This window comes from Haemorhous mexicanus, chromosome 10 (assembly GCF_027477595.1).
Source record: "Haemorhous mexicanus isolate bHaeMex1 chromosome 10, bHaeMex1.pri, whole genome shotgun sequence".
Classification (NCBI taxonomy): Eukaryota; Metazoa; Chordata; class Aves; order Passeriformes; family Fringillidae; genus Haemorhous; species Haemorhous mexicanus.
The window spans coordinates 5,733,869-5,756,377 of NC_082350.1; the positions used below are offsets into that span (position 1 = coordinate 5,733,869).

The 22,509-nt window shown below is 54.6% G+C and overlaps 2 protein-coding genes across 2 annotated transcripts; one reads left to right on the forward strand and one right to left on the reverse strand.

Moving 5' to 3' along the window:
• Positions 1-743: 743 nt before the first annotated feature.
• LOC132331450 (aquaporin-12-like) lies at positions 744-4,353 on the forward strand. The gene is given in 5 exon segments (XM_059854868.1): positions 744-815; positions 818-910; positions 912-1,674; positions 2,516-2,632; positions 3,466-4,353. Coding segments are annotated over 5 exon segments (1,227 nt in total). The 3' UTR covers positions 3,648-4,353.
• A 1,243-nt stretch (positions 4,354-5,596) lies between these two features.
• Positions 5,597-8,700, reverse strand: LOC132331451 (galactose-3-O-sulfotransferase 2-like). Its single transcript, XM_059854869.1, has 2 exons — positions 7,744-8,700; positions 5,597-7,094 (listed from the first exon to the last, which is right to left on the reverse strand). The coding sequence occupies exons 1-2, from the start codon at positions 8,503-8,505 to the stop codon at positions 6,246-6,248; spliced, it is 1,611 nt and encodes a 536-aa protein (XP_059710852.1). The 5' UTR covers positions 8,506-8,700; the 3' UTR covers positions 5,597-6,245.
• Between the last annotated feature and the right edge of the window lie 13,809 nt (positions 8,701-22,509).

Genomic DNA, 22,509 nt, shown 5'->3' on the forward strand with positions numbered 1-22,509 from the left:
TGGGTGGTTGGCAGCTGCTCCTATCCTTGCCCAGACTTCCCATGGTTCCCAAAGCCAGGCTGTGAGCACTGATCCCTTCCCAAAAGCACTGCAGGGTGGGCACTGGGGGGTGGAAAGGAGTGGGGAGGGAAGATGAGGGGGGGAGGGTGGTGCAGGGGGAGGTGCTGAGCTGTGGCCTCCACAAGGCATCCCCACAATGTCCTGTATCTTCTCTGCTCTCAAAGGCTGTTGAGGGAGAGGCTCCAGTGCATTTGAGGCATCTGCTCCTGCTTTTCATGGCTTGGGCTGCACTGCTGGAGCCACCCTGAACTGTATGAAGAGCCTCATCCCTGCCCAAGCGTGCTTCAAACCGGGGTTTCCTGGGAATTTCTTTTATAAATGACACAAGGGGAAATAAAATGGTCCAAATCAACGCTGTTGGCTCTGTGTGTGTGACAGGGCAGTGAGAGGAGCTGGGTTACCTGCCAGCACTGCCTGCCCTGTAGGGATGGCAAATGTGGGCTCAGAGTGGTGACACTTCTGCTGCAGCTCAGGGAAATGACCCAGAAGATGCATCATGCATTGTTTACCACGGAATCCCAGAATGGTTTGGGGTGGAAGGGGCCTTAAACTCATTTCTTTCCACTCCCTCCACGGGTAGGGACACCTTCCACTATCCCAGGTTGCTCCAAGCCCTGTCCAACCTGGCCTTGGACATTTCCAGGGAGGGGCAGCCACAGGCATTGGAGCCAAGCAGAAAGAAAATGAAGTTTTTTGTTCCTTCTGGAAGAGCTGTCAGCTCTGGGGAGCTGCTGTGGGCTCTCAGGTGTGAATGCCAGGGCTGGGGGCTCAATGCCTGGTGGAGATAACACCGGGATTTTCTGGGACAAACAACTTGGTGGCTGCTCCAGCTGCTCTGAGTCCAGCAGCTCCCTGTGGCACTGGCATTGTCCCATGGGGGCCACACGTGTGGCCCTTCCCAGGCCTGTCGGGCTGTGCCACGTTTGCTTTTGGTTGGCTTTATAAAGAGGAGGTGCAGGAGCTTCCTCTGCTCCTTCCCAGACTCTGCCCCCAGCACAGCCTTTGCTATGGATGGCTTGAATGTCTCCATTGCTTTTTTTTTCCTGGTTTTTGGGGTGTGCCAGGTGCTCAGGTGGCTTTCCAAGAGGCTCCTGTCCCCTGGCACACATGGCTGCCTTGCCAGGGAATTTGCTGGCTCGTTCCAGCTGTGCATGAGCTGCCTGGAGCTGAGGATGCTGATGGACATTGGCCCCTGGAGTGGTGGCTTTGGCCTGGACGTGATCCTGACCCTCCTCTTCCTCCTCTCCGCTGTCCACGGCGCCTCTTTGGACGGAGCATCCGCCAACCCAACGGTGTCCCTGCAGGAGTTCCTGCTCCTGGAGTCCAGCCTGGCAGCCACAGCAGCCAAGCTGCTGGCCCAGGGTGTGGGTGCAGGGACAGGCCGGGCTGTCACCCGGCTCTACTGGTCCTGGGAGCTGACACAGCTGCACTTCATCCAGAGCCTGATCGCTCCCGAGTGCAGCTCCTCCATCCGCACCTCCCTGCCCCACGCTGCCTTCGTGGAGGGCTCCTGCTCCTTCCTGTTCCACCTCATCCTCCTCAAGGTGCGACAGAGTCACCCCCTGTACCGGGTCCCTGTGCTCGCAGCCACTGTCACCTTCCTGACCTACACAGGTGAGCAGCACCAGCATTTCCTCTCCCCAGTCATTTGGAAAAGTACCTCGTCTGTGGGGGAGGAACAGCCCCCTGTTTAACATCTTCCAGGACTGGAGAGGTAGGGGTTAACAAGGTAATGACTACTAAGGTGTTTGTTATTTTGGGGAGTGTTCATTTTGGGATGAAGATGGCAGTTTGGGCTATCTGGGCTGCTCTTGTATTAGCAGGGTTCCCAGACGAAGGCAGGAATGATGGATCTGACTCCATGTTCTCAGAAGGCTAATTTATTATTTCATGATACTATATTATATAAAAGAATACTAAACTATACTAAAGAACACAGGAAGGATACTTACAGAATGCTAAAAAGATAATAATGAAAACTTGTGATCTTTCCAGAGTCCCGACACAGCTTGGCCCTGATTGGCCAAAGAGTGAAAACAACTCCCAGCAGAATGTAATGGAACAATCACCTGTGGGTGAACAATCTCCAAACACATTCCAAAAGCAAAAACAGAGGAGAAACAAATGAGATAATTTTGTTTTCCTTTTCTCTGAGGCTTTTTAACTTCCCAGGAGAAGAATCCTGGGCAAGGGGATTTTTCAGAAAATATGACGGTGACAGGCTGCAGGTGAATTTTGGGTCACAGCCGTAGCTCAAGAGTGGGATCACTTCCCTGGAACCTCCCCTAGTGCAATCCCCCAGTCCTGCACTGAGCTTTCCTGCTTCCCACAAAGCTCAGGGCCACAAGGGTGGGATTTCTCCAGTCTGAGAAGGCAGGCAGGAGGGGTCTCAGCCCTTTGTCAGTGTTCCAGAGGATGCAGTGGGACTGTTGGCCATGTTTCTTTTCCCACACAGCTGGACCATACACAGGGGCTTTCTTCAACCCTGCCCTGGCCACAGCCACCACCTTCCACTGCTCAGGGAGCAGCTTGTGGGACTACATCCAGGTCTACTGGCTGGGGCCCCTCGCAGGTGAGATCTTCCCAGGGGGCAGGAGCTGGCACGGGGACAAGGCAGAAGTGCTCAGTGTAACGTGGACTGTTCTGGCAAAGGGCTGAATTTGGGGTTGTCTGTGGCAAGTGTCACTTTTCATCCTGCCTCCTTGATTCTGGGGTCATCTCTGCTATCCAATTTTTTAAAATCCAACTTCTGCGTGTTTCAAGGGCAGAAATCTCCCCGAAGCCAAAGTCTGGGGGAGGTTTAGCAAAGGTGTTTGAGGGCAATGGCTGGCTGAGCTATGCTTTGGGGTTGTCCCCAGCTCCAGCGTGGTCATGGGGAGCTGGATGTGTGCTGAGAGTGGAGCCAGGTGGAGGTCAGGCTCTGCTCCCAGATAACTCTGATGGAACAAGAGGAAATGGCCTCAAGTTGCCCCAGGGGAAGTTTAGGTTGGGTATTGAGAAAATTTCTTCCCTGAAGGGTGGTCAGGCACTGGCGCCCTGCTGAAGGCAGCGGTGCAGATACTGTCCCTGCAGGGATGTGGCACTTGGGTCATGACAAGGGTGAGGGAATGGTTGGGCTTGATGGGCTCAGGGGACTTTTCCAACCTTAATGATTCTCTGCCAGAAAACTGGGGTGCTTTATGGATCAAAACAAGCATTGTTTGTTATGTTAAGGGATAGAGTGGTAAATTCTCCTTAAAGCAGAACAGTGAGGGTCCCTCAGCTCTCAGTGGGGACTTCAGTGGTGCTGAGCTGCCTTTTGGTCATGGTGAAGGTTGTGACAAGGACCCAAAACCGCTGCTGAGCTGTGGGGAGGGTGGAGATTCTCCACACAGCACTGGGAAGGGGTCTGTGCTCTGATTGCAGGGATGCTCGCTGCCCTCCTGCTGTTCCAGGGCAACATCCCACGCCTCTTCCAGAAAAACCTCCTCTACAGCCAGAAGAGCAAATACAAGGTGCCCAAGGCAAAGGTGACAGCGCAGGTGGACGGTGACAAACCACAGAAGAAGAGGAAAGGGGGGAAGAGCAACTCGGAGCCCCGTGCCTGAGCCTAGGGGTGGTGGCAGCCGTTTTCCTTGGAAAGGGTTTCCCGGTGTGGAGGATTTTGCAGCTCGTTCAGTCCTTAAAGAATCACAAAGGAATCCTGCAGGATGCCTGAGCCCCTGAGCTCCTTTGGGAATTGCTTTGAAAGCCTCCCTGGAGAGCCCGAAATGTTTCAAGCCCACACTGCTGGCTCAGAGAGAAAACACGGGACACTTTTGCATAAATGGCTGGCTGTCTTGTACTGCCAGGAATCTACAGAGAGCTGGGACCGTTCCACGGGCAGGCTTGAGCAACCCGGGGCTATTGCATCGTGCAGTGCCTGCAATAACCCCACTGGGTCTCTTGCAGCCCTAAAAACAAAGTATAAGCCAGTAACTGCCTTGGGCACTTGGGATGGGGAGGAAACAAGCTATGATATTTCGAGTTGTCAATGGATACTGGTTAAAAATTGGTGGGTTTTGAGTTAAACTTGGCCTGAAGTCCTTGAGTTGCACAGGCTGAACCTGGCAAGTCTTGGAGAGGAATTAAAAATGCTCCAAGGCAGGAGAGTTCACTGGCCACGGGAGAACCTGCTCCTCTGGGGATGTGCTTAGCCTGGGTTTTAGTGCTGCAAAGCATCCAGAAATGGTGTGCAAAGGGTCTGTGGTTAGAAAAAAACCAAAAAATAAAAAAAGATACCCAGGCAGCTGCTGTGCATCCCTGGGCTCCATGTCTAGGTGAAATATTCCGAACTATAAAATTACAGTTTGTGGGGGGAAAAAATTGCTATGGCTGGTATTTGGGTGAGTGATGTCATTCCTGGGAGCCTTGCTGAGATATATCCCTGAAAATGGGAGTCACTGTGATACCCAAACCACCTCTGCCCTGCCTGCTGCCTGCTCTGGAAAGGGGGGAAACACCTCCTGGAACTGGGGATCCCCCCGGGCTGTGCTGGGGCCAGGGCACCCCATGGGAGCTGCACCCTGGGTGACAGCCCAGGGACATTGTGATGCTCTGGCTGTTCCAGTATCTCTGCCCTGGATCAGAGTTCCTGACAGGAATCACCTGCTCCTATTCCCTGAGGTGCAAACAGGGAATAAGCAAGGGGCCCCCAGTGAAAACCTGGAGTGGAGGTGTCAGATGCAGGTTTGGTACCCAGTGTGCAGCCCTGCTCCTCCCTCCTCTCTGCTGTGTCCATGGGGAGACAACCCCAGGGTGCTGCTTGGCCTCTGGGCTGCCCATCCCAGGTGATCTCCTCTGGGATTGCCCTCTGGAGGGACCTGCAGGAACCCCAGACCTCTGACACCATGAGCCCACCCCACATCCCAGCAGGAGAAACGAGGGAAGGGACCAACACAGCCATACACAGATGTGCCCCAGAGATGAAACTCCATGGAACACCCCAAAGCCATGGAGCAAAATCCCCAAACGATGCCCTCTCCTTGTGCCCTCTCCTTGTGCCTGCCTGGATGCTTGGCACTGCCCCAGGAAGGGCACTGGGAGCACAGTCTGGCTTTTTTTCCTGGTTAAACTGAGCAGGAGACCTTTGGGTGGAAGCTGAAACCTTTGAGACTCTTTGTACCTGCCCCAGGGACACCTTGGGATGCTCAGATCCCCCTGGGCAATTTTTTCAGAGCCTTTTTTGGTTTGAAAGCCATGCTGAAAAGCCACAGATGGGGGCCCTGTTTATCCCAGCTGATTTGCTGGCTCTGCTTTTGATTCAAGGAGAAGTGCAGGATGAGAAAAGTTAGGCTGAGTTGCCTTCCACAAGCCATTCCTGCAGGATCTTTCCCAGGGCACAGGATATTCCTATCTGGTTTTGGTTTTGTTTGTTTGTTTGGATTTTTTGGGGGGGATTTGGCTGTTTCTTTGGTTAGCTGTATTTTTGTTTTGGATTTTTTTTGGTTTTTTTTCCCCCTGCTTTTCAGGACACATTAGGACACCTTCAAATGTTTGGGGTGTGCTTCTGGGGCTTTTGGGGAGGTCATCTTCTGGGCAGACTGATGTAATTAAGAGGAATTTAAGGAGTGACAGTGACTGTTATTTTTAATTAAGAGCCTGCTTTTCCAGCATGGTAACATCAATGGAGCAGGGGCGAGGTGCAGCTGCACAGACAGACAGACAGACTCATTCCCACGCTGTAAATCAAACCTTTTGGGACTTTTTGGGAGAGTCAATCCTGCTGGGATTTTTTTGGGAGAGTCAGTCCTGCTGGGATTCTTTGGGATCTTTTACCCACAGCTCTGATTTACACCTTGGCCCTGTTCTGTCGCACTCTGCGCTGCTGGGCTGAGGATTTGGGCTGCCCTCCCGGACCTGCTCCTCGCTGCTGGAGCCGGTGCTGTCTTGAGGCTGCAGGTGCTCTCTGGGGGGTTTTCCCTCTGGAAAAGTCCTGTCCAGCCCCTGGGACCCGCTCTGCAGCCCGCAGCTTGTGCCCAGCGGGGCACGGAGAGAGGAGCATCCCCAGCCCCGCCTGGGCCCGGCCAGGCAGCCCCGGCCCCCGGGCCGAGCCTCGCCGTCCGCAGCAGATGGAGAAGGATGCCCGAGGGCCCGGGAGGGCTCAGTTTCGGGTGGCCTCCGGCCGCTGCGGAGGATGGAGCTGGGGAGGCAGCGGGCCGGCTCTCTCAGTGTCGGGTGGGCTCCGGCCGGTGCGGCGGGGCCCGGGAGGCCGCGGGCCGGGGGCTCTCGGGGGCCGGCGGCGGGAACTGCTTCTTGTAGAGCAGGCTGCTGTACTGCAGCTCCGGCGTCACCAGCCGCCGGCAGGTCCGCTCCAGCTCCCGAGGCAAGCCCTGCTTGAGGTTATAGCCTAGGATCCTGGCCCCGCCGTGCTGCAGCGGCCTCAGGGAGGAGTCCTTGATGTCCTTGGGGCCCACGCTGCCCGTGCCCTGCAGGCAGGCCCGGGCCAGCTCCGCCTGCCGCTGCCGCAGCGCCCTCACCTCCCGCCGCAGCCGCTCCCGGCCGATGTGGCGCTCGATCCTTTCCCAGAAGGTCCTGTTAAAGTGCGTGTAGATCTCCCAGTCCAGCCTGTTCCAGGCCTTCAGCTTCTCCACGACGGAGTCCGGGAGCAGGGACTTGGTGCTGCTGTCCCTGCTGTTGAGCGGGAAGGAGACGACGCTGTCCAGGTCCCAGCACAGCATCTCCTTCAGCAGCACCATGGACTCGTCGAAGTACTCGGAGATGAGCAAGAAGTCAAAGGACGACTCGATGGCCTTCAGCATGAGCTGCACCCGCTCGGGGGACACGTCTCCGTCGGGGTTGAAGCCGAAGTCGAAGGTCATGAGGTTCCTGGCGTAGTGGCGGTCGCCGCTGGTGGGGTCGTAGTAGCGCCAGGGCTGGCTGAGGAACTCCTCCAGGCTGCGGACGCGCGAGAAGGCCGAGGCGCCCTTGTAGTACACGAAGGAGGACTCCATCAGCTGCACGGGGTTCCTCAGGATGGAGAAGTAGACGGCGGAGCTGGGCACCACTTTCTGCACCTGCGGAGGAGGGAAAGGGGGGTTTGAAGGTGGGGCAGGGAGAAGGGACCCACTTGCCCACAGTGCTGGTGAGCAGAGGTAGCTGCTGGAGGTGGGGGTGCTGGGGAGGATTTCAGGGTGCAGCTCATCTGAGGAGCTGTGGGGAGCTCCAGAAGAGTCACACAGGGAGAGTGGTGAGCAAAGCTGCCTCAGCTGTGTGGCCAGGCTAGGATGGAGATACTGCCCATCTCCTTCCCTTTGCCCATGTCCACCTGTCCTTAGGTGGCACCCAGAGGGATGGATGCTGGGCATGGCTGACCTGAGCTGATGCACTTTGGTTGTTCTCCTCTTGCAGCTGTTCCCCTCTGGGCCTGTCCAGGGAGCAGGACATGTCCCAGGGCTCACCAGACAAGAAAGAGATGAGAGTTGTTAGCTGCCACAAATGCTTTCTCCCACTTTACCATGGCTCACAGCAGAGGGCTTCAACAAACCTGCTCACGGAATCTCTCAGGAGGTGCCAACAACTTGCCAGGTACCCATTGGCAATCCTGGCTCTCTTTAGCTCATCCCTGCAGAGTTTATGTGCCTGACAGGTGCCCCTCCTTGTGCCCCCTGAGCCCCTCTCCCCGTTCCCTGCCCGTGCCCCCAGGGGTGGCAGCTTTGCCCGTACCTCCGGCTGCAGGAAGCGCATGTGGTGGCAGAGGATGTTGAAGCGCCGGGGGCTCAGAGGGGAGAAGCCCTGCACGAACCTGGCCAGAAAGTGGTAGGGGTAGTAGAGCTGGTAGCCCCCGCCCTGGGGGAAGGCAAAGGTGAGGTTGTGCATCTCCCCAAAGCGGAATAGGATGTTCATGACCGTGCTGCTGGCGCTCTTGTGGACCTTCAGGAAAACAATGTCAGTCTTGGGCTTGCACGTCTTCCCTTGAGAGGTGACTCCTCTGGCCTGCTGGCCTTCTCCAGCTGTTACCTCCTTGACCTTAAAGGCTTCTGTCCAGCTTGGGAGAAATCCTGTCTCCAGGTCTGTTTTGTAAGAATCCTCTGCCTGCAGAGGTTGAGGTGAGTTTGGGATGGGCTGTGTAAATGACGTGCCCCGCTCAGGGTGGGGAGAACCCACAGCTCGAGGCTGAGTCTGGCTCTGTACCTCCACCTGCACCATTCCAGGTGGGGGCATTCCCCTCTGCTCCTCTGTGCTCAGCCTGTTTGCAAAGATGATGAACTTGCTGGTGACAGCTTCTGCCAAATCTGCGGCAGCCCTCATGGGCGGGCTTGGAGAAGGACTTTCTCTGGCTGCATTTTCCAGGCCAGGAAGCTGGGGATTCAGCTCCATGGGTGACAGATGGGCTCTCACCTTCTCACTGCTCTCCCCAGGCTGCTGCATCCAGCTCTCCTTTTGGCTGCTGTCCAGAGGAGTCTCCTGTCTGAGGTACAGATGCATCCTGAAAGCATCCTCGGTGGAGGCTGGGGCTGGCTCAGCTTCCCTCTGCCCCTGAGGGGAGTCATCCTCCCACAGCAGGTCGGGGCTGTGCAGGGCAGAGCCGAGCTCGTGGCCCGTGGTCTGCTGCAGGCCACGCTCCAGCTCACACTGGCAGCTCCTGTGATGGGGAGGACACAATGCTCAGCTGCAGGAGGTGGGAGGACAGTGCAGAGGCAGCTCCTCTGCAGCCCAGTGAACCCCCTGATTCCCCAAAGACACCCCAAAACACATTCCCTCCTTTTCGTGGGGTGGGTGGCATTGCTGATGGGCTTCACTGCTGCCCTGAGGGGTGGTGGGGGGTGCAAGAACTTGGGCTTGATCATCTTGGAGGTTCTTTACAACCTTAATGATTCTATGAAGAAGAGAAGGACAGGTCAGCAGTGATGTGGCAGTGTCTCTGTCTTGCTGTAGCACGACAGGATGGTGGAAGGGGCAGAGCAAGAGGAGGCAAGGAGAGAGACGAGCTGGTGGTCTGGAGAAGCTGGAAGAACGATTGCAGGTAACCCCAGACTGGGAGGGCTAGGCTTAAGGGCTGTAGGGTTTTGTGGTGAGCCAGGACAAAGCCCAGAGCAGCCTTGTCTGACCCCACGGTGGGCTCAGCTCTGGCCAGGGCATAGGAGTGAGATGTGGGACCCCCAGAGGGCCCTCTCTCCCCTGGGTTTTCCTTCCTGTCTAAGGAAGACCCTGCTGGGTGGTTTTCAGGAGGGCAGTTCTGAGCCCACCTCTGTGGCCAGCAAAAGGCTGGAGAAGGAGGTGCAGGTGTATAATTCTGCTCAGGACCTACCCAGGAGGCTGCAGCTTCTCCACAACCTGAAGTGTGACCAGGAGGAGGATGAGGAGGCTGAAGGAGATCCAGAGCCGACCTGGCTGGCACCTGTAGATTGCACTCAGCTTCCTGCAAGGAAACAGACATTTGAGCCCGTTTGTGGGGAGGAAAAGCCAAGAGCAGACGGGAGAGGTGCCTTGAGGCTTTTTTATTTTTATCTTTATTTAAGGTAAGGTCACACTTTCAGGGGCGGAAATGATGCAGAGGCGGCGATAACCAGGGAACCTCCGAGGCTGTGCCCCAGCAGTGCAGCCTCATGGAAAGTTCCAGATGAGCCACAGGCATTGTGCTGAAAAGCAAACAGTGATAACCACTGAGTCCCTTGGCTGCTCAGGGACGCCTTCTTGGAGCAGCCTGAGCTCTCCCCAGGCAGCAGGAACAGGGCACTGCCTGTGTGCTCCTTGCCCTGCCTGGCCAAGAAGGATCAGGATCTTGTCTTTATCAACATGGACAATAAAGTCTTTTTTCCCTGCTCTCCCCACTCTCTGCTGTTGGACTGCCATCTGCACAGGCTCCAGCTGTGGCTGCAGATGTGATGCCACCATGGGGGCCCCAGCAGTGCCTGGATTTTAGTCTGATTTTAGCCTGATTTTAGCCATGTCTACTACAGCAGTGGGAGTTCTTCAGGCTATCACAATTGTGCTGTCAGGCTTTGGGTTGTGTATGGTGACATTAAGGCCATGGAAATGCTGCCACAGGGCTCCTTCTGTTTGTAGGCCTTGCTGCAAACCCCTGATGGAGCTTGATTGTAGCTTTAATCTTCAGTGGAACAGGCAAGGGGCTGAATTTCCTGGAAAAAGGGATTTGTTTGTATTTTTCTTTTCACAGAAAGGTTGTCCACTCCCAGGAGTTGTGGCACTTGGAATCATAGGTTAGTGGTGGCCTTGGCAGTGTTGGGGGAAAGATTGGACTCGATGATCTTTGAGGGTTTTGCAACCTGAATGATTCCATTATTCTGCTGGGTTTTCCCCAGGGAGCTCATTGTGGCATAACAGGAGATGATTTGTCCTGAGGATCTGGCTAAACCCTCTTTGCTCTGCTGTGGGGGAAGTCCAGCCTGTCAGCCCCAGGTGGCTGCTCTCCCCTCTCAGGGAGGGAGAATCACAGGCAGCAAGGATCTAAATGGGAGGAATTAATAACAGCAGAAATCTGGGCAGAGCCTGCTCAGAAGCCACATTCCACCAGCCAGCTGGGGTTCATTGGCATTTCTGCCTTCCTGCAGTGGTCAGCTTTGGACCAGGACAGTGGGACTGGGACTGCACAGACCTGCTTGTCCCAGAGCTTCCTCACCTCCATGGTGCTTTACCTCCTGCTCTGGGCGGTGCTGTGACACTGGGAGCAGAGCTCTCTTGGTGAGGCAGCAGTGACACAAACGTGGGCTGTCCAAAGGGGTCACATGCATCCCACAGGTACAGATCAGGAATTTGGGTTTGCTACTGAGAAACTGGGTTTGTTCCAGGAAAATCATCAGCTGTCATGATTAAGTAGTGTTTTGACAATGACAGCACTGCTTGCAGTGGTTGGACACTCATGGACGTGGTTCTGCCCTGCTCCCAAAAATGTCCCTTCACTGAGCTGAAACTCCCAGCTCTTCCCAGGAGGATTTTAGTGTCTGAAGTTCTCAGGGCTGAAAAGGCTGGGAGGTCTTAGGCCATGGCAGTGCTGCTGAGGATTCAGAAGGTATCATCACTGCATGGGATTACTGCCCATCACAGCATCCCCAATCCCCATGGCAAGTTGGAGGTATCCACGCTCTTTGCCACTTGAGGAGCAGGCTGCCAAGCTCAGATGAGACAGGAGGTAGCAAATGCTTGTGTGGGTCACTGCCTGGCCATGCCAGTAGCACAAGGAGACCCTCGTGAGGTCAGAGATAAGCAGATGTGACAAATAACAAAGCAGAAAAATGCCAAATGCTTAAACCGAGCTTAAAATGCCAAGAGGTGTTAAAGAGGGAGGGTTGAAGCAGAGACCCGAGGCTGCCCCAGAACCGGTGTGAGGAAAGGTTTGTTGAAATCACTCCATGTGGAAGATCAGAGAGACCACAGAGGGAGAAGGCAATGAGGGAGGAGATGCTCCAGAATGAAGTGATGGTTGGAGACTTGATCCAGCTTTCCCATCATTCCAGGCAAGGCTGGCCATCATTTTGTCTGGCTGACCATGGTAAGACAAGCAGCAGTGATGGAATGAAGAGCTGCACCACTGGAGGTGTATTTAGTGGTACACACAAACTCTCAGGGGGACCTGCAGGAGCGCACAGTAATGAAGGCAGAATGATGGAGCACTTCCCCCCAGACAGGGCTGGGGGCAGCACCCTCTGCCACTCCCTTATCTGTATCTGCTGCAGGTATAACCCTGGCCTTGCTTCCACAGAGGACCTAAACTTTCAACTTGTGAGAATCTGTGAAAGATCAAGGTCCTTTGGCTCTTTTGTGGTGGCTGGTGTGTTGGTGGAACACCCCACTGAGGACACACAACACGTGTTGGGCTGACATGTGTTGGGGCTGGCCAGGCTGGCACAAAGCCACAGCCTTTCCTTCCTCCTCTGGGCTGGCTCTGTGGGATACATGCACATCAAGGAGGGTGTGCTGAGAAAGTGGCTGTGCTCAAATTGCCAAGAAGTTGCATTGAAGGCAGCAAAACATCAATTTAATGGCACATGGTGCATGAGCTGCCTTGTCTTGGAGGCTGAAGCAGGTTGGCAAGAGGTACCTGAACAACAAACCTTCAAAAGGCTCAGCTGCCCTCTGTGGGTACCCCCTGCACAGCCTGCTCTCCATTTACACTCTGGGATGGGATCAGGGATGTGTATCTTGGGGCAGAGTTAAACACCTGAGACCAGAGCACCAGGAAGGTGTCCAGGCTGCACTTGGGGCCCTGAATAGCAGATTGGGCTGTAAGAGCCCAACTCCTGCAGAGTCTTTGGAGATGCCTCCATCTGCAGGCAGGCTACAGCTGAAGAGCCCCCTCAGACCAGAGCCTGGGTGCTGTCACCTCCAGAAGTCACATCCAGGGTGCAGAGCTAAATGTAGCACCCCAAAGATGCCTTTGGCTGCAAGGGCTCAGTGGAAGAGCCAGAGCAGCTGGATCCCCCTATGCTGGCTCCAGGAATCCAAACCTGAACTGATGGTCAAATCTTTGCAAGGGATGGTGCCCCAGCAGGGCAGAGGGTGCCACTTGTTCTCAGCAGGGCTGCAGATTTCCCCTCTGTTATTCCCCCCCTGCTCCAAGCAGATCTTCCCTCCAACCCATGCCCTTTCCCTGTCCAACCCAGAGACAAAAGCCCCAGCCAGGATGGGTCTGTGGCTGGAAGTTTCAGGGCCCTCAGGGTCCCAGCCAGCTGTGGGTGCTGCAGGAGGTGCTGAGGCTGAGCTCACCAGGCAGGTGAGTGGCAGAAAAAGATTTTACAGTTTTGCTGTGCCCAGATATTCTCCAGGCAGTGAGTGAAGTTGCACAAGGAATTAATGTACACAGTATGTACACCAGCCACAGCCTGCTTCCTCTGACCAGTCACTGGAGCCAATTTTTTTGGCAGTAAATGAGAAATTGGGCAAAATGGTCAGCAGGATGCTCTGGTGGCACAGCAAGGGCACAGTGGCACTGCCTGCCTGTGTTGGTGCCCACCCTACACTTGACAGCTGGGTTGGGAATAAACCCTGAGCCCTCTCACCCTGCAGCTCTCCCCCAGCCAAAGGGCTCTGCTGCAGAGTCAAGCCTTGCCCTTCCCTCATCCCTCCTGTCCAAACCAGAGCCTGTGGAAGGGGGCACCTCACCCTAAGGGGCTGCCATGTGTAAAAACTTGCCCAGAGACACATTTCTGCTCCACATCTACTCCTCTGGTGATCCCTCACCTGGGATGCTGCAGGAGGGACCAGCATCCCAGTGCCCTGCCAAGGTCTGTGCCATTCTCCTTCCTTTGTGGCAACAGCCTCACAAAAGATGCTGTTTTCCAGCTGCCTTTGGAGCATCACCAGAAGGGAAAATTCCCATCACCCCAGACTGCCCTGCAGTGATGAGGAGCAGAATTATCTGCCTTCCCATTCCCATCACCACTTCAGCTGTTTCCCAACACAAAGGGATCTGCAAGGATATCAGGACATCACCTCCAGGTAGGATAGAAAGAGAATTTTACTTAGGGAAATAGTATTTGACTTAAATAAATACGTAAAAATATTCCACTTACGTGATCAAATACCTCTTGAATTTCAGCATGGTGAGCTGGAGCCTTGGCTGGGAGCGGGTGGTTATCACCCTCCCGGGAGACTGGAAAGCAAACACCTGGAGCCTGGCTTGTGTGCTGTGGCCAGAGGCCCCTCCCCGGGGGGGGCACCAGGACAGAGATCCTGTCAGACCTTCCCACCTGTGCCCTGTGCCTGCCCAGGGAGTGCCCTGCGTCTGGGAGGGTGAGTGGCACCTTCACCCCTGCCACACAGGGCATTGGGCAGCCTGTCCACCCATGCCAGTGTCCCTGCCTCACTCCTTGGTTTCACCCATGGCTGCTGGTGTTCCACTTCGACCCTCTCTTCTCCTTTCTCATGTCCTGATTTTGCCTCTTGAGGAAGCTGAGGGCAGAGCTGGTTGTGACTGCTGAGCTCGTGGCAATCCTGATGTCTCCAGGTCGGTGCTGCTGAGGCTCTGTGGTGGCTGGGTCACGCCTGCATGGCAGGGACCTTGTCCTCTCCAGTGCACCACGGCTCCATCTGTGCTGGGCTGGGGGTGTGGCTGTCCCCAGCTCCCTCCTTTGCTGGCTTGGGGGGCACGGGGGGCCATTCTGAGGATGGCACATGAAAGACATCGATGTGGTGTCTGGAGAGGTGAATGGGATGAGAGAAAGCAAAGTTGTCAACCCCCTGTGCTGGGACTGTGCTGTGCCAGGATGACCAGCCCTGACAAGAAGTCAGCTGGCTTCCAGGACCACTGGGAAAATGGTCACTGGCTCTGCTTCTTGCTGGCTGATGGGCAAAGTAAGACAGGTCAAAGGAGGACAGGAGGCTGCCCTCCACCATGAAGGTGCTTTGGCCACATCCTTTCCCTTCAAGGCTCATCCCAGCATCCCTCACAGCATCAGCCATGCCCTTGTGTGACTGGGGCCCAGGCAGTTTGGCAGGGACCATGTGCTTCTGTTTGGGCACAGACTCCCATGGTGGTGTGGAGGTGGAGAGAGTGGCTGGGATATGGGACACCAGTGGTTCCAGCTGTGTCACACACTGTCTGCAGGAGCAGGTGCCCCATGTTCCTCCTGGCCCTGGAGCTGACCTGGCCATGTGTGCTTTCCCTTGACCCGTGCCCACGGGGCTCAGGAAGTGCATAAAGGGTGGATAAGTCGCTTCCAGCCTGGACCCTGGCTCTCTGGAGGGACAGAAGGGCCCAGCTCCCTCCTTCCCTGTTGCCAGCAGGAAGGTAGCCGTTCCCCTCACTCACCCTGGCACAGGCAGGCACTGCCTCTCCCTGTCCACCTCATCAAAACCACAAGTTTCCTGTGGGGCTCTTGTGTTCTCCACCCATCCTGGGCTCCAGCTCTGTGCCAGGGCTGCCAGCTTCCCTGGGAGTCTGGGACTGCCTGAGAGCCATGCAAGAGCTTGCAGGGATCAAATCCTCTCTGGTGCAGGGGCTGAGGGTCAGGGCTTCTCCCCTCTGCTTCCCTCTGCACAGCCATGCTCCAAGCTGGATAAGCCTGCTTGGGGTGGATGGCTGAGGGCTCTGTGAGCATCCCCCATGTAGGATCTCCAGGGAACATCCTATTGTTGCAGGGCATGGGGCACCTTTGCTTGGGAGCATCCAGAGGCTCATCAACATGAGGGTGTCCAGACAGGCTCACACCTGCATGCCACAGAGGCTGTGCTGGACTGACCTGAGCAGCACCAGTGTCTGAGGGCCTCTGTGGGGGTGTCATTCCTCTGAGACTACACCTGGTGGTCTCCTCCCTCCCACAGGTGCTGGAGAGGGGGTCAGGACACGGCCAGGTAAATGCACCTTCTGCAGTTGTGTCTCTTGAGAAGCAAAGGTGCCCTTGTAGGAGGGACTGGGCACCTCCTCAGGTGGAGGTGAGCTCGTTCACTGCTGACCTCAGCAAAAGGCAGTTGAGGGGCCCCAAAGGCTCCAGTCCCTTCCTGTCCCCTGTGCAAGATGATGAGCAAGGACATGGCCTCAAGACCCTCAGGACCTTGTCACTCTCAGGCAATGGCTTTCCTGCTTGGCCTGCCCGTGGCCCAGAGGAGCTGCTGGTGGGATTTTCCCAGGATTGCTGGACAAGCTGCACCTGGAGAGCAGCCATCCCTGGTGCAATTGCACCTGGGGTGGAGGTGAAGAGGAGCGCATGGGAAGGTGCCTCTCTGGTGAAGAGGAAAGGAAACCTGGGAATGTGATTGCCCCTCCGGTGAGGAAGAGAGCAGACCTGTGACCTGGATTTCCAACCCTGGGCTGGACTAATTGCCAGAGCAGTGGGTGGTGCAAGGGAGAGCCCTGGGGTTTGCAAGGGCTTGAGCCTCCCTGTAACCTCAGCCAGCCATCTCCCAATGGAGAGAAACTTGAGAAAGGTTCCCTCACTGCCAGAGAACCAATTTTCTGTTTGCTTTTCCGACCAGTTTCCAGACAGACCTGTTCCTGGACTGCCCCACGATAATTTCTGGATGACTCTCTCAGGGGTATCCAGCACTCTGCTTTATCAGCAAGGTGCAGTTTGCTCTCCCAGTCATTCTCCAATCTATCACTCCTGGGCCTCCCCTTCCGCCACCGGGCACTGTGCTCCAGCAGCACCCACCTAAATTGATCTCTAGTTAATTTTACACCCAGCAGAGAGAGAAAGGCATGCCCATTTCCCATTAACTCCAACAGCTCTCCTGGACACTGAAGGGAGCCTGGCCTGCAGTGGCCATGCCCATGGATTTCTCTGAAAGGATGCTCAGGGAGAAAATGCATCCAGCTGGGAGTTTGGGAGCAAAGCTGTGTGCAGGAGCAGTGCTGTGGCTGCTGGGCTGTGTGGGACCTCACTGTCCTGGGCAACTTGTCCCAGAGACAAGGGAGAGCCTGTGCCAGCACTGGGCAGAGCTCCTCTTGGCTGGGAAGGCTGAGGAGCAGCTGGATAAGCGTGGCTTTAGGCAAGGAGTGCATTTTGTTGCTCTGGCTGTATGGTTTTGGCTGGAGTTGGGACTTTGGCCCTAATCGTACTTTTATTTGTTCTTTAATCTCAGTCAGCTTATCAGAAGCCTTTGAACAACCAAACACATCTCTGCTCAGCTGGAGAACAGGCTTTGCTGTGTCTTTTTGGTTGGTTTTGTTTGCTTGCCAGAGACCTCCAGGAGATTAAGTGATCCCTCACAAACCTGGGCTTTGCCTTGAAGTCTCTGGAGGCTGCAGCACTTGGGTGCTGAAAGACATCTGTGTTTTAGGGTGACTGACATTGGATCAGGTCCCTCAGGGCCTTGTAGGATCTAGGATGTGAACCATTCCTGAGACTGTCCATGTTGTCTTCATCAAAGACATCAGGTTACATGTTACTGGGAGGACTTGCTGGTCTGTCAGCAGAAAAAGAAATGAAAGTGGGCATCCCAACCACTGGGTGCTGTGGGCTCTCCTCAGCAGAGGTGGGATGAGCCTCCCCTTGCCATTATATTTTGTCCAGTTTTGGGCTGTTCAGAACAAGAGAGACCTGGAGCAACTGAAATGGGTCCAGTGGAGGATAACAAAAATACTGAAGAGCCTGGAGCATCTGGGTGCCCAGGAAAGGCTGAGGGAGCTGGGGCTGCTCAGCCTGGAGAGGAGCCCCAGCTGAGAGGGGCCCTCAGCCCTGGCTGTCCCTGGCTGCAGCGAGGGGCAGAGCAGGGCCAGGCTCTGCTCCAGGCTCAGCAATGGCACCAGAGCCACGGGCAGGGACTGAGCCCAGGGAACTCCACCTGGACATGAGGAAGATCTTTCCTGGGCAGTGATGGAGCCCTGAACAGCTCCCAGATAGGGTGTGGGGTCTCCCTCACTGGGGATATCCCAGAGCTGTCTGGGCACAATGTGTGCCATGGACTCTGGGATGGCCCTGCTGGAGCAGGGAGGTGGCACCACGTGATCACTGTGGTCCCATTCTGGGATTCTGTGGGGCAGCTCCCGTGGGTAAATTTCATACAGTTTAGTTTGCTCCCATTGCTTCCTGTCCTGTTACAGGGCACTGTTGAGAACAGCCTGGTTTCCTGCTTTCATTCCCTCCCATCAGATGTTTATGCACATCTACAAAGTCCCTCCAAGACTACTTTGCTCTGGGATGAGCAGCTCCAGCTCTCTCAGGCACTCCTCACATGAAGGGTGCTTCAGACCTCCATGGCCTTGCACTGCACTGGCTCCAGTCACTGCCTCTCTCTTGTACTGGGGAGCCCAGAGCTGGCCCCAGCAGTGCAGGTGTGGCCTCACAAGCACTGAACAGAGTGGGAAGGGAGGCTGCTGGGGCCAGGGAAACTGTGTTTGACCTAGGGATGGTCAAGGATGTCTTTAGGACTCTCCGTGGCCAGCAGGAGCCGTGTGCTGTGTCTGACCCCGAGGAGTGGGAAGTGGTAAGGGCTGGGTGCAGCCCCAGCTTTGCCTCAGCCAGAGGTTGGTGCCCACAGGAAAATAGTGGACATGGTTTTCAGGGGAAACCTGGAGAGAAAAGCTGGATTGATCGAGGGAAACTGGGTGATTGATCGAGGGAAACTGGGTGGAGCAGGTGTTTACAGAGTAAATGCCTTTTGAAACGTATCAGCAGGCAAACAGGGTGGGGACCTCACAAGCTGATGCCACCTCCTATTTATGGAAAGTGTGACAGGATGTCCAGATGAATGTGATGTCTCACCTGGCGGAAAAAACCAACAAAACAGTGAAATCTAGGAGAGATTTGATGGTTTCTAGGAAAGTTCAGCATCTCCATGTGTGTACAGAACCGTTGCTCCCGTCACCACAAGACAGACAGTGAGGGGCTGGAGTGTCCGGGGAAGGGAATGGAGCTGCTGAAGGGCACAACTAGGACCCCTATCAGCACTTTCCCTTCTCTTTACTGGGCTTCACAGTTCACCCTCCATGCCCAAGGGGATTCCAGCCAAACGGGGATCTCTTTGGGTCATCACCTCCCTGCCGTGTGCACCCGCCGCTCCCTGGCAGCACCGGAGCGCAGCCCCTGCTCGGACACAAGGTGGGAGAGCAGCCACCACGAGAGCCTGGCAGGGTCAGTCCCTTTGTTCCTCCCACCCCAGCCTCTTCTGGCAGTAGCCAGGGACAATCTGCATTAAAAGGCACCTGCAAGTCCTGCCCTTGGGGCGTGCTGGCAGCAGCCAGGGCTGCCCCCCCTTCAGCTCCAGAGCTCAGCTGGAGCAGCTGTGCTGAGCTCCACAAGCCCAGCCAGGCAGAGGGAGAGTTTTATTCCAGCCCATGGGAGTCTCTCCCAGCAGGAGGCCACGGGCAGCTTTCCTTATCCCAGACTCTCCCAGCCCTGCCCAGCCTGCACACGGGGCTGTGGGTGCTGCATGGCCAGCCCTGGGCAGACTCCAGAGCAGGGAGCTCCATCCTCCTTCCCAGCCCAGCTCCCTTACACTGCTGGGGCTGCAGTCTGAGCCCCTGGGCCCCCCCATGTACACAGGGGCTCTCTCCTAGAGATGCCAGGGGACAAAAGGCCAAACTCTTGCCAGAATACCCAGCTGCTTCCTTGGAGAGCAGCCTTACTTCCATCCCAAGCTCTTCCCAACACCTGAACATCTCTGGGAACTGACTCCTTTCAAGCCCAGCAAGAGCCCGAGGCAGTGCCCATGAGCACACTTCTAGGTAAGGATGGAATTAAAACTCGAGACTGTTACTCTTTGTCCCTGCAGGGGTCATCAAAGCAGCGTGGAAATCCAGGTATCTGCCCAGGGAACAAGCGCAATAAACTAGTTCCTGTTCTGGGTTACTTTTTGTAGGAAAAAAAAGCCCCTGAGATTTGTGTTTTCTATCCTCAGTTGCAATGGAGGAATCTTGACATATTTTAAGGGCAAGAAAATTAATCTTTGGGCATTGGAAACCTGTAAAGGGATAAAGTTCACAGACAGCCTCACTTTACACCTTTGCTTTTCCAGGTCATTTGTGGCCTGGCTCCTTCATCACCATTGTCTTCATCCCAAAAAGGAAGGAATTTTAAATGGAATCCTCACAGGAAGTCCTTCAGGTCTGACTTGTGCTGGTCCCACCAGCTTTGTGGTCTGGTCCCTGGAGCTCCCACAGGTGAATGAGTCACACTCTCAACCATGAATGAAAAGCTGATGCTCTGCTCCTACAACTGTTCTGTCACACACATAAATGACCCCCAAGAAAAGGTAAGGGTGGCCAGTCCTCCTTTCTCCAGCAGCACTTGAAGTTTTTCTACAAGGGGAGTTGGTCCTTTGTTGACCTGCTGATGGATATATTTATTTATTTGTCTTTTTAATTATTTATTAATTTTTGAGGCTTTTTCATGTGATGGTGCTGCTTTAGGGGAGTTCATGGCTCGAGGTGTCAGTTGGGAGTGTTTGCTCATGCAGGAGGTGCAGGTCAGGCTCCTGCTGAGACTCCCAAGCTCCCTGCTTGATTCTGTTGGCATTGAGGCTGTTGAGAAACCTCATTCCCATCCCTTCTTGCCCTCAGGACAATGTTGACACGAGGGTATCCAGGGCTTGGACACTGGCCAAGTCACTGTCACCTTTTCCAAGACCAACTGAGCCCCACTTCATGATATTGTCATTGTTTATGGTTAATTAAACCATCAGCCATATGGTTAATTAATGTGGAGTTGTGAGGTCCCCAGGATGAGGTGAGAGATGAGAATTTGACTCCATGTTCTGGGAAGGCTGATTTATATTATTATATTATATTATATTATATTATATTATATTATATTATATTATATTATATTATATTATATTATATTATATTATATTATATTAATTATATTATATTATATATACTATAACTATACTAAAGAAAGAGAAAGGAGACATCAAAAGGCTAGACAAGAATGAATAATAGAAACCCATGACAGACTCAGAGAGTCTAACACAGATGGACTGGGATTGGTCATTAAATCAAAACAATTCACATGGAACAATCAAAGATGCACCTGCCACATTCCAAAGCAGCAAACACAGGGAGAAGCAATCAGATACTTGTTTACATTTCTTTTCTGAGTCTTCTCAGCTTCTCAGGAGAAAAAATCCTGGCTAAGGGATTTTTCAGAAAGTATCATGGTGACAAATTCATTAACTCCAAACCATTGTTTCTGGTTGATTATCGTATCCAGCTCCAGTAATTGACCTGACTGGGGTGTCAGTGCCCTGTGGGACAGTGTGGGGTAGCTGAGGAGTCACGAGGTGAGCCTCAGGGGGAGCCCTGTGGCCACACGGGCTCCCACGGGTGCCTAAGCTGAGGTGGAGGTGCTCAGTGCTCCACTGTGATCCTGCCATGGACACAGGGAGGTGGTGGCACTGCTGGGGGGGGCTGCAGAGCCAGCTCTGGCCATTGTGTTTGAGCAAGGGCTGTGCAAACAGCACTACGTGCCAGTTCTTGTTGGCAGCAGAAGGTCGCAGGTTCAGAGGGACAGCTTTGGGTCCAGAGTCTATGTGTAAGGAGAGCTGTGACTCATCAGAATCACCACAGGTGCTGGGGACTGAGAGGGGTGGCCTCAGGAGCAGAGTGGGTGCACCCTGTAGGGCTCTGGGGCAGGAGGGGATGAGCAGATTGAGGTGGATGTTGTGAGGAAGAGGAGCACAATCCACTTGTTTCCTTCCTGCGTGTTTGCCCACACACACTCTGCACCAGGTCTGTGGCTGCCTTCATTCCTTCCTCCTGCCCTGTCTCTCTGATGTCCCTTCTCATCTGGCTCTTTGGCCTGGAGAGATTTCTCTTTCTGTGCAGTCTGAGGTCACGTTTGCCCCACAGGAACCGAAGGGAGTCCTACAGAAAGCCAAGGAGCTGAAGAAGGTGGGGATGGAGTCCCTGCTAGGCTGTGGGTCAGTGAGGGGGATGGAATGCACTGGGGCTGTGTGTGAAGGTACATCCACAGTTGCAAAAGTGGCCCAAATACCAGTTCTTTGCAGATGTTCAAACATCCCCTTCTCCAAAAATGCTGTCAGGGCTGCGGCAGCAGCAAGGCTGGGGCAGGAGTGTTTGCTGAGCAAGCAGCTGCTGATTGCACAGATGGGACTCATTAGGCTCCAGGTGGGTTGAACTTTGTTCCAGGAATCACCTGTTACAACTTGTGCTCCCCTCACCTCCGCTGCCTTAGCTTTGGATTCTTTTCTCTGCTTGGGCCAGGGGAATGATCTGGGCCATTTGTCATGGAATCACAGAATGGTTTGGGTTGGAAGAGACCTTAAAGCTCATCCTGTTCACCCCCCTGCCATGGGCAGGAGCACCTTTCACTATCTCAGGTTCCTCCAAACCCCATCCAACTTGGCCTTGAACTCTTCCAGAGATGGGGCAGGCAGCCACAGCTTCCCTGGGATAAGTTCTGTTTCTATCTTTGCTGCCTCATGGTTCTTCCTCACAGTTATCTTCTGTATCCTCTGCAATACCCTGACCCAGGGCACCTGGCAGGACTGCTCAGAGGGGCTTCTGTCCCACCAGACATGGAATTGGGTAGAACTGATGCATTTTTTGAAGCCTGTCCCTGGGATGCTGTAAGGATGCAAGAGCTGATATTAGGAAAACATCCAATTCCCTGCAAAACCAGGGAATACAGATGGCACGTAATGTGGGTGAAAGCAAGAGGTGTGTGCAGGCATGGGAGGCATATTACCCCAACTGGCATTGGTCATGAGACATCTTTGCCCTGTTAGAGCCATGCTGAAAAGTACTCACCATACTCAGCAAAGCTTGGCTGGGAAGCAGGGAAGAATGGAAGAGAATCTGTTGCAAACAATCAGCTGGGACACCACCTCCCAAAAGGAGCTGTCTCCTCTTCCCAATGGTCAAGCCCATCTTCAAAAAGGAAATTTCTGAGTAAGGAGAATGCAGGTCCAGGCTGGGGAGAAGTGAGGAGTTGAGGAACTGAGCCCCCAGAGAGAGAGACTGGAGCACTCTGAGCTGTTTGGCATTGAAGGGGCAGAAAGGGGAAGCCACAGACATACAAGTGGTAGAAAGTGTCTTAGGATGAAGGACAGATGTGAGTGGAGGAGCTCTCT

Excerpts from the sequence above, each read along its gene's own strand:
- LOC132331451 (XM_059854869.1), bottom strand. The coding sequence starts at position 8,505 with ATGCATCTGTACCTCAGACAGGAGACTCCTCTGGACAGCAGCCAAAAG. Across the intron at positions 7,095-7,743 it reads TGCGCTTCCTGCAGCCGGAG|GTGCAGAAAGTGGTGCCCAG; the intron begins GTACGGGCAAAG and ends CCTCCTCCGCAG.